The 17,150-nt window shown below is 32.1% G+C and overlaps 1 protein-coding gene and 1 long non-coding RNA gene across 5 annotated transcripts; one reads left to right on the top strand and one right to left on the bottom strand.

Annotated features, from left to right (window-relative positions):
* Positions 1-1,294: 1,294 nt before the first annotated feature.
* On the top strand, positions 1,295-9,176 carry LOC120088015 (uncharacterized). Of its 4 annotated transcripts, XR_016523766.1 has the most exons (6): positions 1,325-1,600; positions 4,426-4,477; positions 5,605-5,704; positions 5,788-5,928; positions 6,008-6,476; positions 6,673-9,176. It is a non-coding gene; the product is annotated as an uncharacterized LOC120088015 (long non-coding RNA). The 4 variants fall into 4 exon arrangements; XR_016523765.1 differs by lacking the exon at positions 6,673-9,176 and having other exon boundaries at positions 1,295-1,600; positions 4,409-4,477; positions 6,008-6,472; XR_005484791.2 differs by having other exon boundaries at positions 1,304-1,600; positions 4,409-5,704; positions 6,673-9,155.
* A 1,207-nt stretch (positions 9,177-10,383) lies between these two features.
* LOC120087685 (Tetratricopeptide repeat (TPR)-like superfamily protein) lies at positions 10,384-12,523 on the bottom strand. Its single transcript, XM_039044544.2, has 3 exons — positions 12,129-12,523; positions 11,706-11,894; positions 10,384-11,381 (listed from the first exon to the last, which is right to left on the bottom strand). The coding sequence occupies exons 1-3, from the start codon at positions 12,312-12,314 to the stop codon at positions 10,881-10,883; spliced, it is 876 nt and encodes a 291-aa protein (XP_038900472.1). The 5' UTR covers positions 12,315-12,523; the 3' UTR covers positions 10,384-10,880.
* Positions 12,524-17,150: the final 4,627 nt, after the last annotated feature.

Genomic DNA, 17,150 nt, shown 5'->3' with positions numbered 1-17,150 from the left:
TGTACTTTTGAATTTGTAGATAATTTAATCATTGTACTTTCAATTTTGTAACAATTTAGTGAAAAATTTCATCAAACTTAACTATCAATTTTGATTATGTAATGACTTAGTAGACATCTATTAGGACCCCTCTCCTAACAAGAACAATACTCAAGAATACAGAATAAACTCAAGGATAATTCAATTATAGACATATAGGAAAATGTATGGAAATATGCTATAACTCATAAGCAAAGTAACTGATAAACCCTAGCCTTTCGAGATGGGTTAGACTCTCCCAAATTCCCAATTAGGAAATCTTCACATAAAATTCTCCATACCCTTATTTCCACCCCCACCTCCTCTATTTATAACCAAAAGACCTAACCAACCTATTAACTATTTACTAATTTTCCATTCTATTAACCATATTAATATTCTACTAATAACTCTATTATATCTCTAACTAGGTCTCTTACACTACTCGCCCCTTAAAAACACACCTTCCTCAAGGTGTGAGTTGGATAATCTCATTACAAATCTTATCCCAAAAAAATTATCCATCACCTCATGCAAAAACAGACTACACAAAAGTTTACTTCAAAATCCCTTGCAGACTTGTAGAAATAAGAAAATTGGGCTTCTTCATGCAACTCCAGCCCAACTATCATTTCAATCTGTTTGGTGCACATCCTTCAACGGCTGACCTCACCTATAGGCACTTCACTTGGGATTGGGCGATTTTTTTTTTGTTATCCCGGTAACTCCTTTGTAATACTTCCCACCTTGTTTGTGTCTTCGACGCTGCTCGCATTTTGCATTCCGCCTTGTAACCCCACCTTTTTTTTTTCATTTTCCATATTTTGTGCAGCAACTGGGCTTCAATAATTTCACTTGGATTTAGCCCATAAACTAACTCAATATGCTTCTGCTCCAAACCCTTAGAAATTTGGCCCACAAACTAACTCAATAATTTCACTTGGATTTCCAACGGCCGGTTCATGGTTATCTTTTTCTACGGGCCCATCTCCACACCATTTGTAAATGTGTTTCAATTTGAAGATCTTCCCGAATGGGCTAGGCCCATAATCCATTTGCTGCTTCAAACCCCATTCCAGCTTCCTCGCCCATACATCATCTACCTTCAAAATCCCAATGCGCTTCAGGCAGTTCCAGCCCATATTCAAGTCCCTTTTTCGCCACTCTAACAAATGGGCCTCAATTTGTTTTTCTAGCCATTTAATGCGACCCCAACCTTCCCACAAAATCTGGACCCTAACTTCTCCATATGAGCCAAGTTCCTTTAAGACAAATTGGGCCTTCTTGTGAAAATACAACCCATTAAATAACTCATAATTACCATAACAACTTTTTATAATTCCTGGTCCCACCACCTGGCATTTCACGTGGGTAGAGAATATTTTGCCTTCCTCTTCACGAAAATGGCAACTTTTTGAAGTTATCATCTCCCTCCATTGTCATTCATTGTCCCCTACCATTAACAAGGCATGCAAAATCTTCATCTTCCTCTGGTCGTTGATGACTGAATCTGTCTCTTTCCACCGCCGCGACTTATTTCTGCCTTCGCCTCCATCCCAATTTTCCCACAACAAGGCTGCTGGTATAATTTCTTTTTTCCCTAGTTTCTTTTTCTTCCTCTCGATATTTCCTCTACCGCTGGTCACGTCGCGACGGCCAAGTAATCGTCAGTGTCTTCCTCCACACCTCCACCCACCGTCCTCTGTAGTTTCTTTCAACAAACTTCTTCATTGTCCCAGGCCATATGATTCTTTGTCGCTGGCTATGATTTTCATTGAGCGCTATTATTTTTTTTCCTTTTTCCCTTCAACTTTTTATTCTTCTTATGAAATTTCCATTGTCCGCGTCGTTTTTGCCGTTGTCGCCTCCTTTTTCTTACCTTTGGCCAACCTTCTTGTTCCTCGACTCCTCTGTCTATGCGTTTTCTTTTGTGGGTTAAGGACTTAAAACTCACCAGCACACGAAACTTAGATCGATGTTTCGAATTCCACCAAGTTCTTGTCTCTGACCATCTCTCCTTTTAATGTTGGTTATGGACATCAATGATCAGGCACCGCTTCTCTCCATATTCTTCATAATATTCTCCTCTGATTCCTCCACGTTCGATTCACCTTTTTTTTTCTCCTTTTGCTTCTATTTTCATCATTTGTATCTCTTCAGGCGTGATGTGCACAAATCTTACCCTCATGTTGTTTAACTTTCCAACCACCTTATCATTCTCTTCGACACCAAGGGCCTCCAATAAGTACTCTGTTCTCTCTCCGTCCTACCTTCCAGCTAGTGTGTTTCCTTTTTCCCTTCCTCGTCCGGCTTCTTCAATCTCATGGAATTTCCATGTCTATGACATTTCACCCAAATCGAGGTTGAGCTCTTGATCTCACCTCCGGGCGTTCTGCTCGAGTACTAAACCCTATTGACTACCCCTAACAACTGCTCGATTTTCTTGGCCATTTCTTGCATCAAAACTTTCAGCTCAAAAATCTCCCTTCCAGTAGCATCCACCATTTCTTCCAATTTTTTTTAATCATTTTTTTTCTTCTCCTCGAGTTTCTTGCATCTTCTCCCGGATTTCTCTTTTACACTTGTAATCAGCTATCCTCTTATGCATTTGCTCTCATGTCCATGGAGTTTCTCTTCTCTCGGATGCCTCACGTTTATGATCAGTAGTCCATTTACGCAACCACTCCCATGTCGATGATTCTCCTTCCCCCATTGTCAAACAAAATAAAATAGTATCCAAGAAAGAACAGGTCTAATACCAATTTGTTAGGATCCCTCTCCTAACAATAACAATACTCAAGAATACAGAATAAACCCAAGGACAATTCAATTATAGAAATATAGAAAAATGTATTGAAATATGCTATAACTCATAAGCAAAGTAACAAGATAAACGTCTTTCGAGAGGGCTAGACTCTCCCAAATTCCCAATTAGGAAATCTTCACATAAAATTCTCTATACCCTTATTCCCACCCCACTTCCTCTATTTATAACCAAAAGACCTAACCAACCTATTAACTATTTACTAATTTGTCATTCTATTAACCATACTAATATTCTACTTATAACTCTATTATATCTCTAATTAGGTATCTTACAACATCATTTATGTACAAACTTGACCTTTAATTAGCTTATCAATCTATATATGGGATAAATTTCATTAAATTTGGATTTTTTTTTTTTTTTTTTACATTGGACATTAAATAATTACAAGTTGTAAAAAACGCATAATTAATTAATATTTATTACATTATAGGAACAAAACTGTTTAAACTAAAGTTTAGGAACTAATACATCTATGAAAGTTCGGAAACCAAAAGTGATTTTTAACGTAGTTTAAATTATATAAAATACTCTTGATATTAAAAGTTTGCTTTATTGTAAACTATGGACTTTAGAGAGGTGTATTAACACTCTTGTCCTTTAGAAAAAAAAAAAAAAGGAAAAAGAAAAGTTTGAAATTGATATGGAGTTGACATATGAAATAACATGTTTGTTTTGTTTGGTAATATAATATTTTCTAGCATTAGAAAAATTATGGAGTATCTAAGGATACCTTTATGGAGGGCATCTCAAAAGTTTTGAATATTCTTCTAAAACATAGATTTTCCAAATTTTCATGTCAATGGTATCTCCTTTTAAGATTCTACTCTTCATCTTGTTCTTTTATATATTATTTAATTATATTTTATAATTGAAATAAATATTTCAATTCTAAATTTTACTTTTTAGAAAAATATTTAAATTAATATTTATTTCATATAAATGTTTAAATTACTATATATTGTTTTGTTGAAAAAACACATATAAAAAATAATAAGAACTATATTAGTTCACGAAGAAATTTAAATTAATAAAAACAAATATGTTATACATGTTCAAATTATACTAAATTAATGAATATCTATAAGAATGTCCTTATAACATTATGTAAATTTAAGACATTTTAGATAGATAAACATACACAATTATTTAAATATTCTTAGATGTCAACAAAAAAATATTTCTATAAAACAAATATGATTATTCAAATATGTCAACATCTATAATTCGAGAATTTATAATTCCAAACATCTAAAAGATTTGATTATCTGCACTCTAAAACAAGCTTGTACATGTTGTAAAAATTTTGAAAAATGGCAGCAAGTCCTCTTCTTGGAAAATTTCACAAAATGACCCAAAAATCAAAAACTTTTCTACCACTGACCTTTTGCCCATACGAAATTACAAAATTACCCCAATTTTAAAAATCCTTCAGATTGTTTGCGTGCCTCTACGAATACTTTACAACGATAGGTTCCTTCATTTCTTTCATTTCTTTCTCAAACAATTTCTCTTCGAATAATTTTCTCTCAAACTTGCTATCGTTTTCTCTCCGAACTTCAGCCAAGAACTCCTCGCAGGTTTCTCGTTGGTCGTCTCTACACACTTGCCACCGTTCTCGTGATCTGAAAGGTATGAGACTATTTTTCTTGAAGAATGCATGTTGATATTCAAGGTTTGACTATCTTTTAGGGTTTAATCGCGTATTTGTTTGTAATTGATCGTTGGGAGAATACTAAGCTCGGATAGATAATACTAGCAAGCGTTTAGATATACTAAACGATCGCATAGAGAATACTAAGCGACCGTTTAGATATTTATTGTGTGATCGTTTAGGTTTATATCGTGCGATCATTTAGTTAACTGTTACGCGATTGTTTAGATATTTATTGTGCGATCGTTTAGGTTTATATGTATGATCGTTTAGATATATGTTATGTGATCGTTTAGCTAACTATTATGCAGTCGTTTAGATATGTGTTATTTGATTATTTAGTTTTCATTATGCGACTTTTTAGTTTTTGTTATGCGGTCATTTAGATTTTGTATAAGATCGTTTAGATTTTCTAGATGATCATTTAGATTTTCTTGTAATGTACACAATTGTCAGATTGGTAAGATGGCGATTGTTTACTAATTCTTGCAATGTACATGATTGTTAGATTAGTAAGATGGTCGTCCCTGCTGAGAAGTATTTCCCTACTACAGTCACTTGTCAAGTCCACAAAATTGCCCCTATGATTAAGAATAAGTTAACACAAGAACATATGAGATTGTATACGAAAAAGGCTTTTGGTCCACTGTTGGATATAGATATTGTTTTTAATTGACAACTTTTGCACCACTTTCTGTTAAGGGAGGTAACAGATACAAACCCAAACGTTATATCATTCAACATTCTAGGGAAAAAGATAACATTCTCCCAATAGGATTTTAACTTGATAACTGGGTTGTCGCTGATCGGGGAAACAATAGAAAGAGAAACAAACGGTGAAAGGCTGCGAGAACTCATTCTTTGACCGAAGGACCCAAATGAAAATTATAGTTCTTGCAAGGAAGTGGAGACATTCGAGAATTTCAATTTTACTAATAACAAATATGTTGTCAAGGTTGCATTGGCACTGTTTATTGAAACGGTGATGATTGAAAAAAAAAACTCAATTTGATGTGAATATATTTGGGATCGTCGATGACCATGACACGTCGTACATTACGACGGATCTTTTCTCTTTCATTGACGTACATTGAATAACATGAAGACTATCATGCGGGGAAGAAGGAGGCATATAATTTAAAGAAAGCAAAAGGTGATCACCACGTCTTACATTACTATATAAAGGGATTTTACTTGCTTTCCAGGTATGTACTTTTGTTTTCTAATTCACTTTAATATACATTGAACCTATGTGTTATGTACGTGTAACAAAATTTCCATATCGTAGGTTTACGAAATTTTATCTACATCAAGTAAGTTCATAGCCACCAAAGTCAGCAAGGTTGAAACTCCTAGAATTCTTAAATGGACTTGTTCTCGTGCTTCATCTTATAAATTATTGAGCAATAAAGTTTTCCACCCAAAAAAAGTCAGTAACCGATTACTTATGACTTGCTCATTTGTTTATAGTTTCATGCATTATGACTTGCTCATTTTTTTATTTACAGATATTGTTGTGTTGAGACTTGTACCTAGTAAAGGAGATAAGGTACAAGGAGGACCGACTAGAAGGACTTAATGTGGTTCCTGTTGTTGGAGCAAGAAGGAATGAAGGGATTGAACACTCCATCGATACTCACGAGTCCTTTCAGGGACAGGAATAACATGAACCCCATGTAAAAAGCTCAGTAAATGTGCAGGGCATAGAGCTAGAACCACATATGTCGATTCAGGCTAACCCAATAGAGCAAGACCATGTAGGCAATAAAAGTCCTCAAGACATCGTCATTCCAAATCATACAAGATTCTTAGGGAGGAAATTAAAGAAGTTCACATAGATTTGGCGAACTTGACTATCATGACTCGTCAGATGGTAGATACATCTACTATCCAACATCATTTGATGAGCAAACAATTGAATGAAATAAAGATTATGGTTTGAACGAAATAAAGATGATAGTCCATTATCTGAATGAGGTATGCATTTCTAGATGATAAGTTAAATATTTTTTTAACATTCGTTTAGATCATATTAAACGATCATTTTGATAGCCTTAAACGATCGTTTAGATTTTTAGACGATTGTTTAGATTTTCTAAATGATCATTTACATATTCTTATATGATCGATTACCTCCCTTGACAAAATATTTCGTTTGATTTGTTCGAGATAGTAATAATACAAGGACTCATCATGATGAGAGGTACAATAACGAGTGACCTCGTGATGATGATAATGGTGATGATGACAAGAATGAGGGACCTCATAATAACGATGATCCCTCTCAGATCGATGCAGGAGATCTCCCTTGTACCCACCAAGAAACCCACAGTGTAGAAAATCCCCCTTGGACCGATGCAGAAGAACATGTCAGTGAACAACTAGTCAATGAACAGCCAGTTGGGACGATCAGTGAAGTCAATGAACTCCCCACTCAAGCGTTCAGTCTTATGGGCCATTTCATTGTGGATTCAGCCAAGGTTGTGGGGACATCAACTCAAAAGGATGCTACTAAAGTTAAAGTACAACTATTGCGTGAATTAGTCTTCTTAATATCGTACTGTCGCTAATTTATAATTTACATATAGAAAAAAAATTATCGAGAGCGTCGAAAAAGGAAAAAACTAGCCAAGTTCACACCAGAATTGGTGAAAATGGGGAAGAAAGGAGATTCTCAACCCTAATTTTCTCTACTATAATCTTCTCAGCCCCAATTGGCCACGGTCAATCCCAACCTTGGTCCCTATACCTGACTTCCCCATAAGAACCGTTAGTTCATATGACCCATGCTTCCCAGTCCCAAATGTTATGTGGAATGCATACAAAATATGAAAATGTCATCCTAAAACCAAAAACGAGGAGTGGACGGTCGTACATACCTTCAGGATCAAGGATTTCTTCAAACGCTTGAGCAGAACACATGGATGCTTAGAGACATGAGTATTTTTGTTTATTCATTAACCAAAATCGATCGTTTAGAAGTTTCTTAAGCTATCGCACAAACAACTTATATTTTTCTTTGTTGGACCAGACTATAGATCTTCTTTTGGTGCACATGCATCAGAAGTTGCACTCGAAACCTGACCTATGCACGTATTGATTTACGGTGATTGACTAAGTTATAAACGATCGTGTAGTAATTCATAAACGATCGTATACTGAGTTATAAACGATCATGTAGTAATTTATAAACGATCACGTAATACTGTATAAACGATTGTTCAGAAATTCATATACGATTACATATACAATACATTAAGTATACGATCGTTTATAAATTACTACACAATCATTTATAACTTAGTATACAATTGTCTAGTAATTTATGACCGACTGTTTATATTATAATGAACGATTGTGTATATATTACTATACAATCATTCATTTAATATTAAACGACACTTATTATGAAAGCGATCTGGGACAAGAAATATTGTAGAATATTACTTACATTCTCTCCATTTTGTAATCTGATGATGAAAACGATCAACGAAGATGTTGGACTGAAACTCTAAGAGAACAATGGGAGAGTTTTGTGGGAAGTTCAACAAAAAGTGAATACTGAGAGTGACCTTCCATTAAGTTCCTACCAATATTATTCAACGCTATTGGTAGAATATTAGTTGGGAATAAATGCTTTGGTGAAATGTTGGTATTGTATTGAATACACATTGAATGGTTGAAGGAAGAAGATTGAAGGCTTTGGTCTAAAGGCTTTTTAAAACTGAAGGTAATTTTGGAATTTCACATGAGCAAAAAGTCAATGGTAGAAAAGTTTTTAAGAAAAGGTCATTGATAGAAATTTTGATATTTGGGTCATTTTGTGAAAATTTTCCCTATTCTTTAACATAATTGTAATCTTTGTATTTGTCTTAATAGATTAAACGTTCAAATCCTCTACCAACTCAAAATATTGTGTTTAACTAAAAAAAAAAAAGTTAAGAATTTAACGTAAATTAAATAGCAATAATGCAAACTATAATTTAAATAGCAATTAATAATTTAAGCCACTGTAATTTAACGTCTACACGTACAAATAAGCCTTGTAAATTATAGGGAAAATTACTTTCCCCCCTTGAGTTTAGGGTTTAGTTTCCATTTGATCCTTGAATTTTAAAACTGGAATCCTTATAGAGATGCAATTAAAGGCATCGAAATCGATCCAACCAACCGACTAAATTAATATTGATCGGTCAGGGATAGGTCATGGTCAATCAGTAGTCGGTTCTCCCATAAAAAATCAACACCCCCTAACTGACTGACCATAGATGTATATTAGTGTTTTCTCTTAAAAAGGAAAAAAATGTCCCTCTTTCTTATCCTACCACACCTTTCCTTTTCACATTCCCAATTTGATCTCCATCTCCCTATCACTCTCCCTTACACCGTCGTCATGACCTATTCTCTTGCTTTCCCTTCCACAATTTCTCTCAACAATTTCTTACTTTTTGATGAAAAAAGTAGATTCGACTATTTCTAACTTTGATCTGATCGTGGGAAGAAGAAGAAGAAACTGACAAAACTGATCGGCTAGCAATTAGCTGCCAACCAATTTACATAGTCGATTTTCTCCCAAAACTGGCACCGACCAATCGATGTACACTCGTAGTCCTTAAGTTTGGGCTCAATTTCAATTTATTTTTAGATTTCAAATTGTTGCCCATTTAGTCCTTTCATTTTAGGTTTTGTTTCCATCTAGTCCCCAGATTTTCAAAATTTACACTTTTAATCTTGATTTTTTTTTACTAAATACTCACTTTAGTCTTTGATATTAATATCTATTAATGAATTTTCAAATAATTATGAAGTAAAATTTTAAGATTAACTTAAAATAGTGAAAATTAGTTGATTATAACTTTTTTTAATTCTTTTAAATCAATTAACAATCATTAACATTAAAAAAATTGAATGTATACATTGTTGGAGAAAAATCAAAATTAAAAGTGTAAAACTTCAAACCCAAGGACCAAATTGAAACAAGATTAAAACTTCAAGAAAAAAATTATAACATTTTGAATAATAAATTAAATTGAAATCAAACTCAAAACTCAAAGACTAAAGTATAATATTTTGAAATTTAAATACCAAATCGAAGTTAAATTAAAAAACTCAGACCAAAAAGTTATATTTTTTTTCTTTCTAAACTATGTTAGCACGTCAATAATGACCATTAATTTCATCAGTTGCTTCTTCGCCGAAGAAGGAAGAGATTTCTTTTGATTGCGTAGCAGTAACCTTTAACCTATTCCCAACGCCATCCATTCCAAGCAATTCCCAACATCTTTTTGATTTGCTTAGTGTCAAAGAATAATGAGGAAATTACAAAACCACCTCTAAATAAATAATAGTTACAATTAACCCCTCAAACTTTCAATCGTTAAATTGAGTACTCAAACTTATAAAAGGATTAAAATCAGAAACTTATAGAAGGTTAAAATTAGATCCCCAAACTTACAATAATTTTAGACATTTTGGACCCCAAATGATAAAATTTGAAGCCTAAAACTATTATTATAATTTATAAGATTATGTAAGTCTGATGATCCAATTTCAACACTTTTATAAGTTTGAAGGCTCATTGCAACTACCACCGTACTAAAAGGTGGTTTTTGCAATCTGCCCAAGAAAGGAAAATCAACGAAATGACTTCTAAATGCTAAAGAAACAGCTACAGAATTTGCAATATGAGAAAGTAAACATAAACATTTATTCAAATGGGATGATTCATGATATTACCCCAAAAACCAAAATAATGGTATAAAAAAGAATCATGTTAACAGGGAAAAGAGCCTGGCTACTTACCTCCACATTTGCTGGTTGCCTAATCCTCATAAACCACAACAAAGAAAGAAAGGAACACAAGAGAAATACACATATACAGGGATATGAAAGAGCAGTGAAATAATAATTCATTCAGGTATCATCAAACGAGTATTTATTCTTCCAAATACCATGAAATTTGAAGCTTATTTACTGCTAAATCTACCATCAATCAATGCCGGACAGCAGCATATAATAGTATTTACCACAAGTATTGAACATCATATACCAGAAATATGATCCATAATCCAAGACGGGATCTTCAACTGTGACAAGCACTCGGAAATTGATGTTGTGCAGCAGACGGAACATTACTTAAACCAAATGGCATCGGCTGGAGCTCTGTACAAAATCTTATGGGCAAAGCTTGCCGTTGATCATACCCACTGTGCTAATTTTGTTTGTAAACAAATACACTTTACATAGGTCTGAAGGTCTCAACAGTACTGATCTTTGACATGTGAATTTCCAAAATCCACGAAACACGGAATTGCATATCATGTCGTTTTTCTATCAAGATTCAAGATAGCAAGGCATTTGATTGTATGATGCATCTTCAGTTCACTTCACAGGTTTAACACCAACGGTTCTAACACGAAAACGGAATTGAGGTCCCGAGTCTTCTTCATCATCATCATCATCTTCACTAGAATCATCCTCAACTCTATCCCAACGTGCATAGTCTAAAGCTGAGTGTCCTTTAGGTTTTGGGATTGTTTGCCAGCCATTGGGACCTAGGTCAGTTGTGCCCTTCTTGTTTTGTGCTCGAGGGGCAACGACTTCACTTTTAGTAGTCATTTTCACCTCAACCTTCTGACTGCCCCTTTCTTCTTCAGATAATCCATAGTTGCTCTGAGTTTTCTGGATGATGTTCTTTTCAATCAAATTGTAATCATGCTCAGGTTTCTGTACCTGTGTAATACTCGGAGCGACAGCATTTTCTTTTCCCCCATTGCATTTCGCATTGGCTGCATATGCATTGAACTCATCAACGTATTCTTCTTCTTCCTCCTCCTCCTCCTCTTCAAGCTCTGCTTCTGATTCAGGTATTGGAGCAAGTGACTTTCCTTAAGCAGAAAAAAGATCTCTTACCAATGGCCACAACCATAATTGTGTATAATTAAACAAAACCATGCAAGAACTACGAGTTGAAGATTAATGAAACAACCCAGTAATCACATTAGCATCTTGCAGTAATACAAATGACACGAATCCTAATACAACTTATTCGCCGTGGACATGATTCAATAAGCAAGATCAAAAAAGACAACTATCCCATAATAGACAGCATGATTAGCAAACAGCAATGCCTACAACTGAGTCCTTCAACAACTTGATTAGAGAACAGACAGTATGATAGAAGGATAACAAGTAGCAAGTCCATACCAATTGCGTCTTGAGTCGAGTATGAAGATTTTGATAAACTTCTGACGATGGGTTCAATTCTATAAGTCTGTTAACATCAAACAAAGCAGAATGGTATTCCTTGAGTGTGACAAGAGTCTGGGCACGAAGCATAAGAGCTCCAGTGTGCTTGTGATCAAGTTCAAGAACCCATGTACATTCTTCAGCTGCCTAAAATGGAACCGATAAGATTACAAGAATAGAAGGGTAATAAAAATAAAGAAATCAAACTACAAGACAGAAGGGTTCTGATCCAGGAATCAGTCATCAATTCGATTACAATGATTCATATCTAATTAGAACAATTACGAAATGCGAATCCGATTCTGGGTTAAACGAGAAACGGTTCGAATTCGAAATCAGATTGACAATCATGACAGAACAGACAAAAATCCCCAAATTTACCTTGTTAAAATTATGAAGTTTCAAATGGCAAGCAGCTCTGTTACTATGAAGCGCAATCCTCTGGGACTTGGTTTTGGCCATGGCCAGAGCTTCAGTGTAAAATCTCAGAGCTTCGACATAGAGACCTTCACGGTACATCTGATGGGCTCGCTCGATTTTGTTCAAGGGTGCGGTAGCCATGGGCATTTGAATGGAACCCTACTGTAGAAAACCCCAAGTGATGAAATAGGGGGGGTGGAGATTTCGATTAGAGAAATTTGAATTGAAGGGCGAAACTGGAAACAGAGAGGATCAGAAGGAAGGAGAAATGGCAGAAGGAGAGCCTCGGGAAACGCGAAGCTTCGAGGATGAACAAGAACAAGTAACGTAATGGACAGATCATGAATTATTCTTTTATTTCAAAATTGGTTTGAATTTCTTTCTTTTTTTTTAAAAAAAAAATTATTATTTTATTTTATTTTAATAAATGTAGAGCGAAGATTGGATAATCCTATCTCAAAGAAAATGAATGGATAATAAGGGTGTTTAAGTATTGGATTAGGTTAGAAAGATTTTTTTAGACTCAATCCAATTCAACTCAATCGTTCCAATTGTAAATTTCTTCGACCCAAATAACAATTATTAAAAAGTTGACCAAACTCAATCCAATTATAAAATATTTGGGTTGGGTAGGTTCAAATTAATCGGATCATTTATTTAAAATTTTATTCTAAAAATAAGCAAAACGTATAATTTTTTTTAATTATTTTCATATATTGAATTAAGTTTAACAACTCAAGTTTAATTTATATGGTGGAAATTTTCTTTCTAAAATGTAAAAAGACTACTTTTAAGAATGGTTGAAAAATAAATTATTAAAAAATATTGAAATAAAATAAAATAAAATTAAAATCAATATATGTATAAATAATTGTGTTATAAATAATAATAAAAATATATTTTAAAGTTAGTAATAAATTCAGGTTGATCCGGATTATATTAGGGGAACCTATGAACCAACCCAACCCACAAAATTTTTATTTATTTGAATCCAATCACCTAAATGAGTTGATAACCTAACCCAAACCACACGGAATGGGTTGGGTTGATCAATTTTTTGAATGATCGGATTTTTTGAACAACCATAATAAATGATAACTATCCAATTATGTTCGTATTAGTAAATTTGAAAAGATAATTATTTTGGCATGTGAAGTTTTCTCTCTAATGTCAAATTCACTGGTATAAAATTTATGTTGTTCATCTTGGTCTTTAACTATTAGATTTTTGTATTTTTAATTCATCCATTTTGAAATATATAATATATTGTAATAAATCAACGATTCAAATCTATCGCTTCAACATATTTTCAAAAGAGGATTTTTTTTTTTCGTTTCTCTTTAAACCCGCTTTTTCTCAAAATAAAATTTAAGTCATTGGAGTTTTTATTTTCTTGATTGGTTATTTATTTATATTCTTTTTGTAAAAGTTATTTATCTATCTGTCATTTTAGATCAACTCAAGTATTTAAAATATTTATAAATAATTAAACAAATTTATTAACTTTTATAAAAATAACAATTTAATTGATAGACTTTATTTTGTAAAATTTTTTAGTCTCAATGTAGTCAATAGTTCTTAAAATCATAGTTTTTATCATGAAAAATATTATTAAATCGATACAAACTAAATCTCATGACTACATTTCTAATTTTCAACCGTAAATTTTGTATGGTAATGGTGTGAGATTTTAAGCTAATAATACTAATTATTAGATAAAAATATTATTTTAATTTTTGTTTATTTTTAGTTCCAATATTTTCAAATATTTAATTCTAGTGTCTGTATTTTTAATAAATATAACAATGTAGTCTTTGATATGGGTTGTTTGTTTGTTTTTTTTTTTTTTTTTTTTTTAATTTTTTAAAATTTTCAAGAACTCTTTGTTATCCATTAGCATTTTTAACTATGGGATTTGAAAATATATTCACAATATTGTATTTTATAGCATGAAAGTTTTATTACTATTTAACCAATTTTTTTAAAAAATTAACTTTGACGAGCTACGTTTAAGATTTATCGAAAGTACATAGATTAAAATTGATCATTTAAGAGTACATTGTCTAAAATTGTACAATCTCTAAAGTACATAGACCACAATGGTCTTTCAACCTAATCAATATAATTATTATTATCATTTTACTGGTTAAAATATCATTTTAACTCATGTACTTTTAGACTTGTTTAGTTTTAATTATTATATTTTCAATAAATCTTAAATTTAGTTTTTACTATTAGTTTATTGTTGTTTTTTCCCCAAAACTATTAATTAACACTTAAATTTTTAAAAAAATCAAACAATTAACATTTAAAATTTTTTCATAAATAGAATAAATGTCAAACTCTTTATAGAAATAACAAAAAAAAACTAATAGACACTAATAGACTTCTATCACAGTATCAATGATAAATTTTTATCAATTTCTATCACTAATAGACACTGATAAATTTCTATGGACATATTTTATAAACATATTCACATATTTTATTTTCTTACCTAAAATATATAATTATAAAGAAATTAACAAAAGTGACTCATTTTAAATTTTATTAAAAATATAGATATAAAAATTTAAAATTTAAAAGTATGTTATTTTATTTTCAAAATAGAATTCAAACCGGGAAAGGAAGGTGGGAAAAGATGGGATGTCGTGATTAAAAGTCTGCCCACCATGATGGGCCCTCCTACCATTTCTCTATTTGTGTTCATATGCCCTTTCACTATTTTCTCTCAATCACCAACAAAATCAATCTCCACCTTTCATTTTAGTTTTTGTCGATCTGAAATCGACCACTCCTATTCAAATTGATATATATATAATAGACAGCGTATCGACATTTATTAAAGGGATCATTAAAAATATTACAATCATACTAAAACTATTAACATATAGGAGTAGATTTATTATGACTCCAGATGAGGCTGAGTCTTCCTCAACTTTATGCTCTTTATATATATATATATAGTATTAAAATCATTAGCTAACTTAGTGATAAATTTACCTTTTAGCCATTTATAGACAAGTTTAAGTCTCACTTTTTACATTTATCTTTACTAAATTTTATAAAGCCTCAATAAAGTTCATATGTGATAGATTTTGTTACAGTTACAATTATTTAAAATGTACTGGTGTACATTTAATTATTAGTCCTAAAAGTGTTACTCATTGGAGTTACCCTTTATTAAAATCTTGACGTACTCCCATGATTAATTAAGATAATAATAATTTGATTTGGGATATTCAATTATTAGACTTTAGTATACAAGTTTGGCTATAAACTTAATAAAATTGTAAACTACAAACGAGCCAATTGATACAGAAATTTGTCGTATGTCAATTGAGTTAAATTCATTTTTTTATTTTTTTTAAAGGAGGCGTTATTAAGTGTCATTCAAAATTTTAAATTTACGTCCTAAATATATTGTTTCGTACAGCTAGGCCGCAACGTGGAGTACGAGATGGGCCATGTTGGGTTTTGGCCCAAGTGACGACGGGTCAAACTGAGCCCAACGGGCCGACAAGGTTGACTCACTTCATTATTGCATGGGTCGTTTACGTTTCCAAGTACACGACTTCTTATTTCCAAAAGCTGGAAACTTTTCTTCCACTCTCATTTCAAGAGAAAAAAAAAAAAAGAATTGTATTTATTAACATTTTTAATATGTATATATTTGTTTGTGTTTCTTTATTTCCCAATGAAGTACTTAAAATTTTAAAAGGATGTTGTTAATAGATAGTATAATAAGGGAAAAAAAATATAAAAATATATTACATCTTAAAAATATTTGTAAATATGGAAGTGTTGACTAGTCAACTTTTGATTTTTTTTTCAATGTCCAATTTCGCTCTCTTCCGTCTTGTCTTATTGCACGCATTTTTTCTTAAAACAAATTTCTTTATTTTCTTCGAATTTTGCTTCTTTCTTTCTTTATTTTAATTTAATTATATTTTATTTCTCCGATTTTTGCTTTTGCTTTTGGTTTTTTTTTTTTTTTTTTTCTAAATTGTCTTTTATGTCTCTGGTTTTTACTTCTCTTCTTTTTTCTTTTTTAAATTTTCTTTCATTTCTCCGGTTTTTGCTTATTCTCTTTTTTCTTTCTTTCTTTTATTTTATTTCCTTTATCTGGTTTTTGCTGCTTCCATCTTTTTTCATAAGAATTATGAGACTGTGTTTCATACTCAAGACTTGAAAGTACCCAATTCATAAGTGAATTAACAACAACAAGCCAATCATCAAGTTTGATTATTATAATGAAACATTAAATAGAAAATAAAAAGGGATTTGAAATAAACTATTTTTTAGTCCACAAATTTGCATCATTTTTAGAAACATTTCTTAAAAGTCCAAAATAAGAAACGAGAATGGTTATTAAACAAGTTTATGTCTCAAAAAATAAAAAAATGCGGCTGATATTAGATAGTTCAATAATTTTTTCCCCTCATTTTTATAGGACTTTAAGAGTATGATATCTATCGGAAATATACTTGAAAAATGACATAGATGATCCAAAATGAAAGCACAAATTGATTATTTGTGTATTTAAAATCAATGAAGAAGAAGGGTTTGGTTTGGCTATTCGCTATTTTTATGGAAGTGCCCTCGAGAGGTATTGAAAAGAAAAGGGACCGTACAAATGTTTGGAAATGACAATAAAAGAGACAATAAGGTGGTCAGTAGCTATCATTGATAGAAGCAACCACCGATAGCATGTTATCGGTGACAGAAGGTAACACTAATAGAACGTTATCGATGATAGAAGCTACAACTGATAGCATATATATTATCGGTGATAGAGAGTTATCACTGATGGCATGATATCAATGAGATCATTGATAACATCTTATCAGTGATGGTATCAATGTGATGGTATCAATGAAAGAAGTTATCGCCGAAACCATGATATGAGTGATATTAGTGATATAGGTGATAGAAGTTAGGTGAAATATATATTATAAATTGAGTTTCATTGAAAGTTCATAA

This window comes from Benincasa hispida, chromosome 10 (genome assembly GCF_027475165.1).
Source record: "Benincasa hispida cultivar pf3 chromosome 10, pf3_genome.v1.1, whole genome shotgun sequence".
Taxonomy (NCBI): domain Eukaryota; kingdom Viridiplantae; phylum Streptophyta; class Magnoliopsida; order Cucurbitales; family Cucurbitaceae; genus Benincasa; species Benincasa hispida.
The sequence above is the reverse complement of the archived record's forward strand: the minus strand, read 5'-3'. Positions and strand labels throughout refer to the sequence as shown.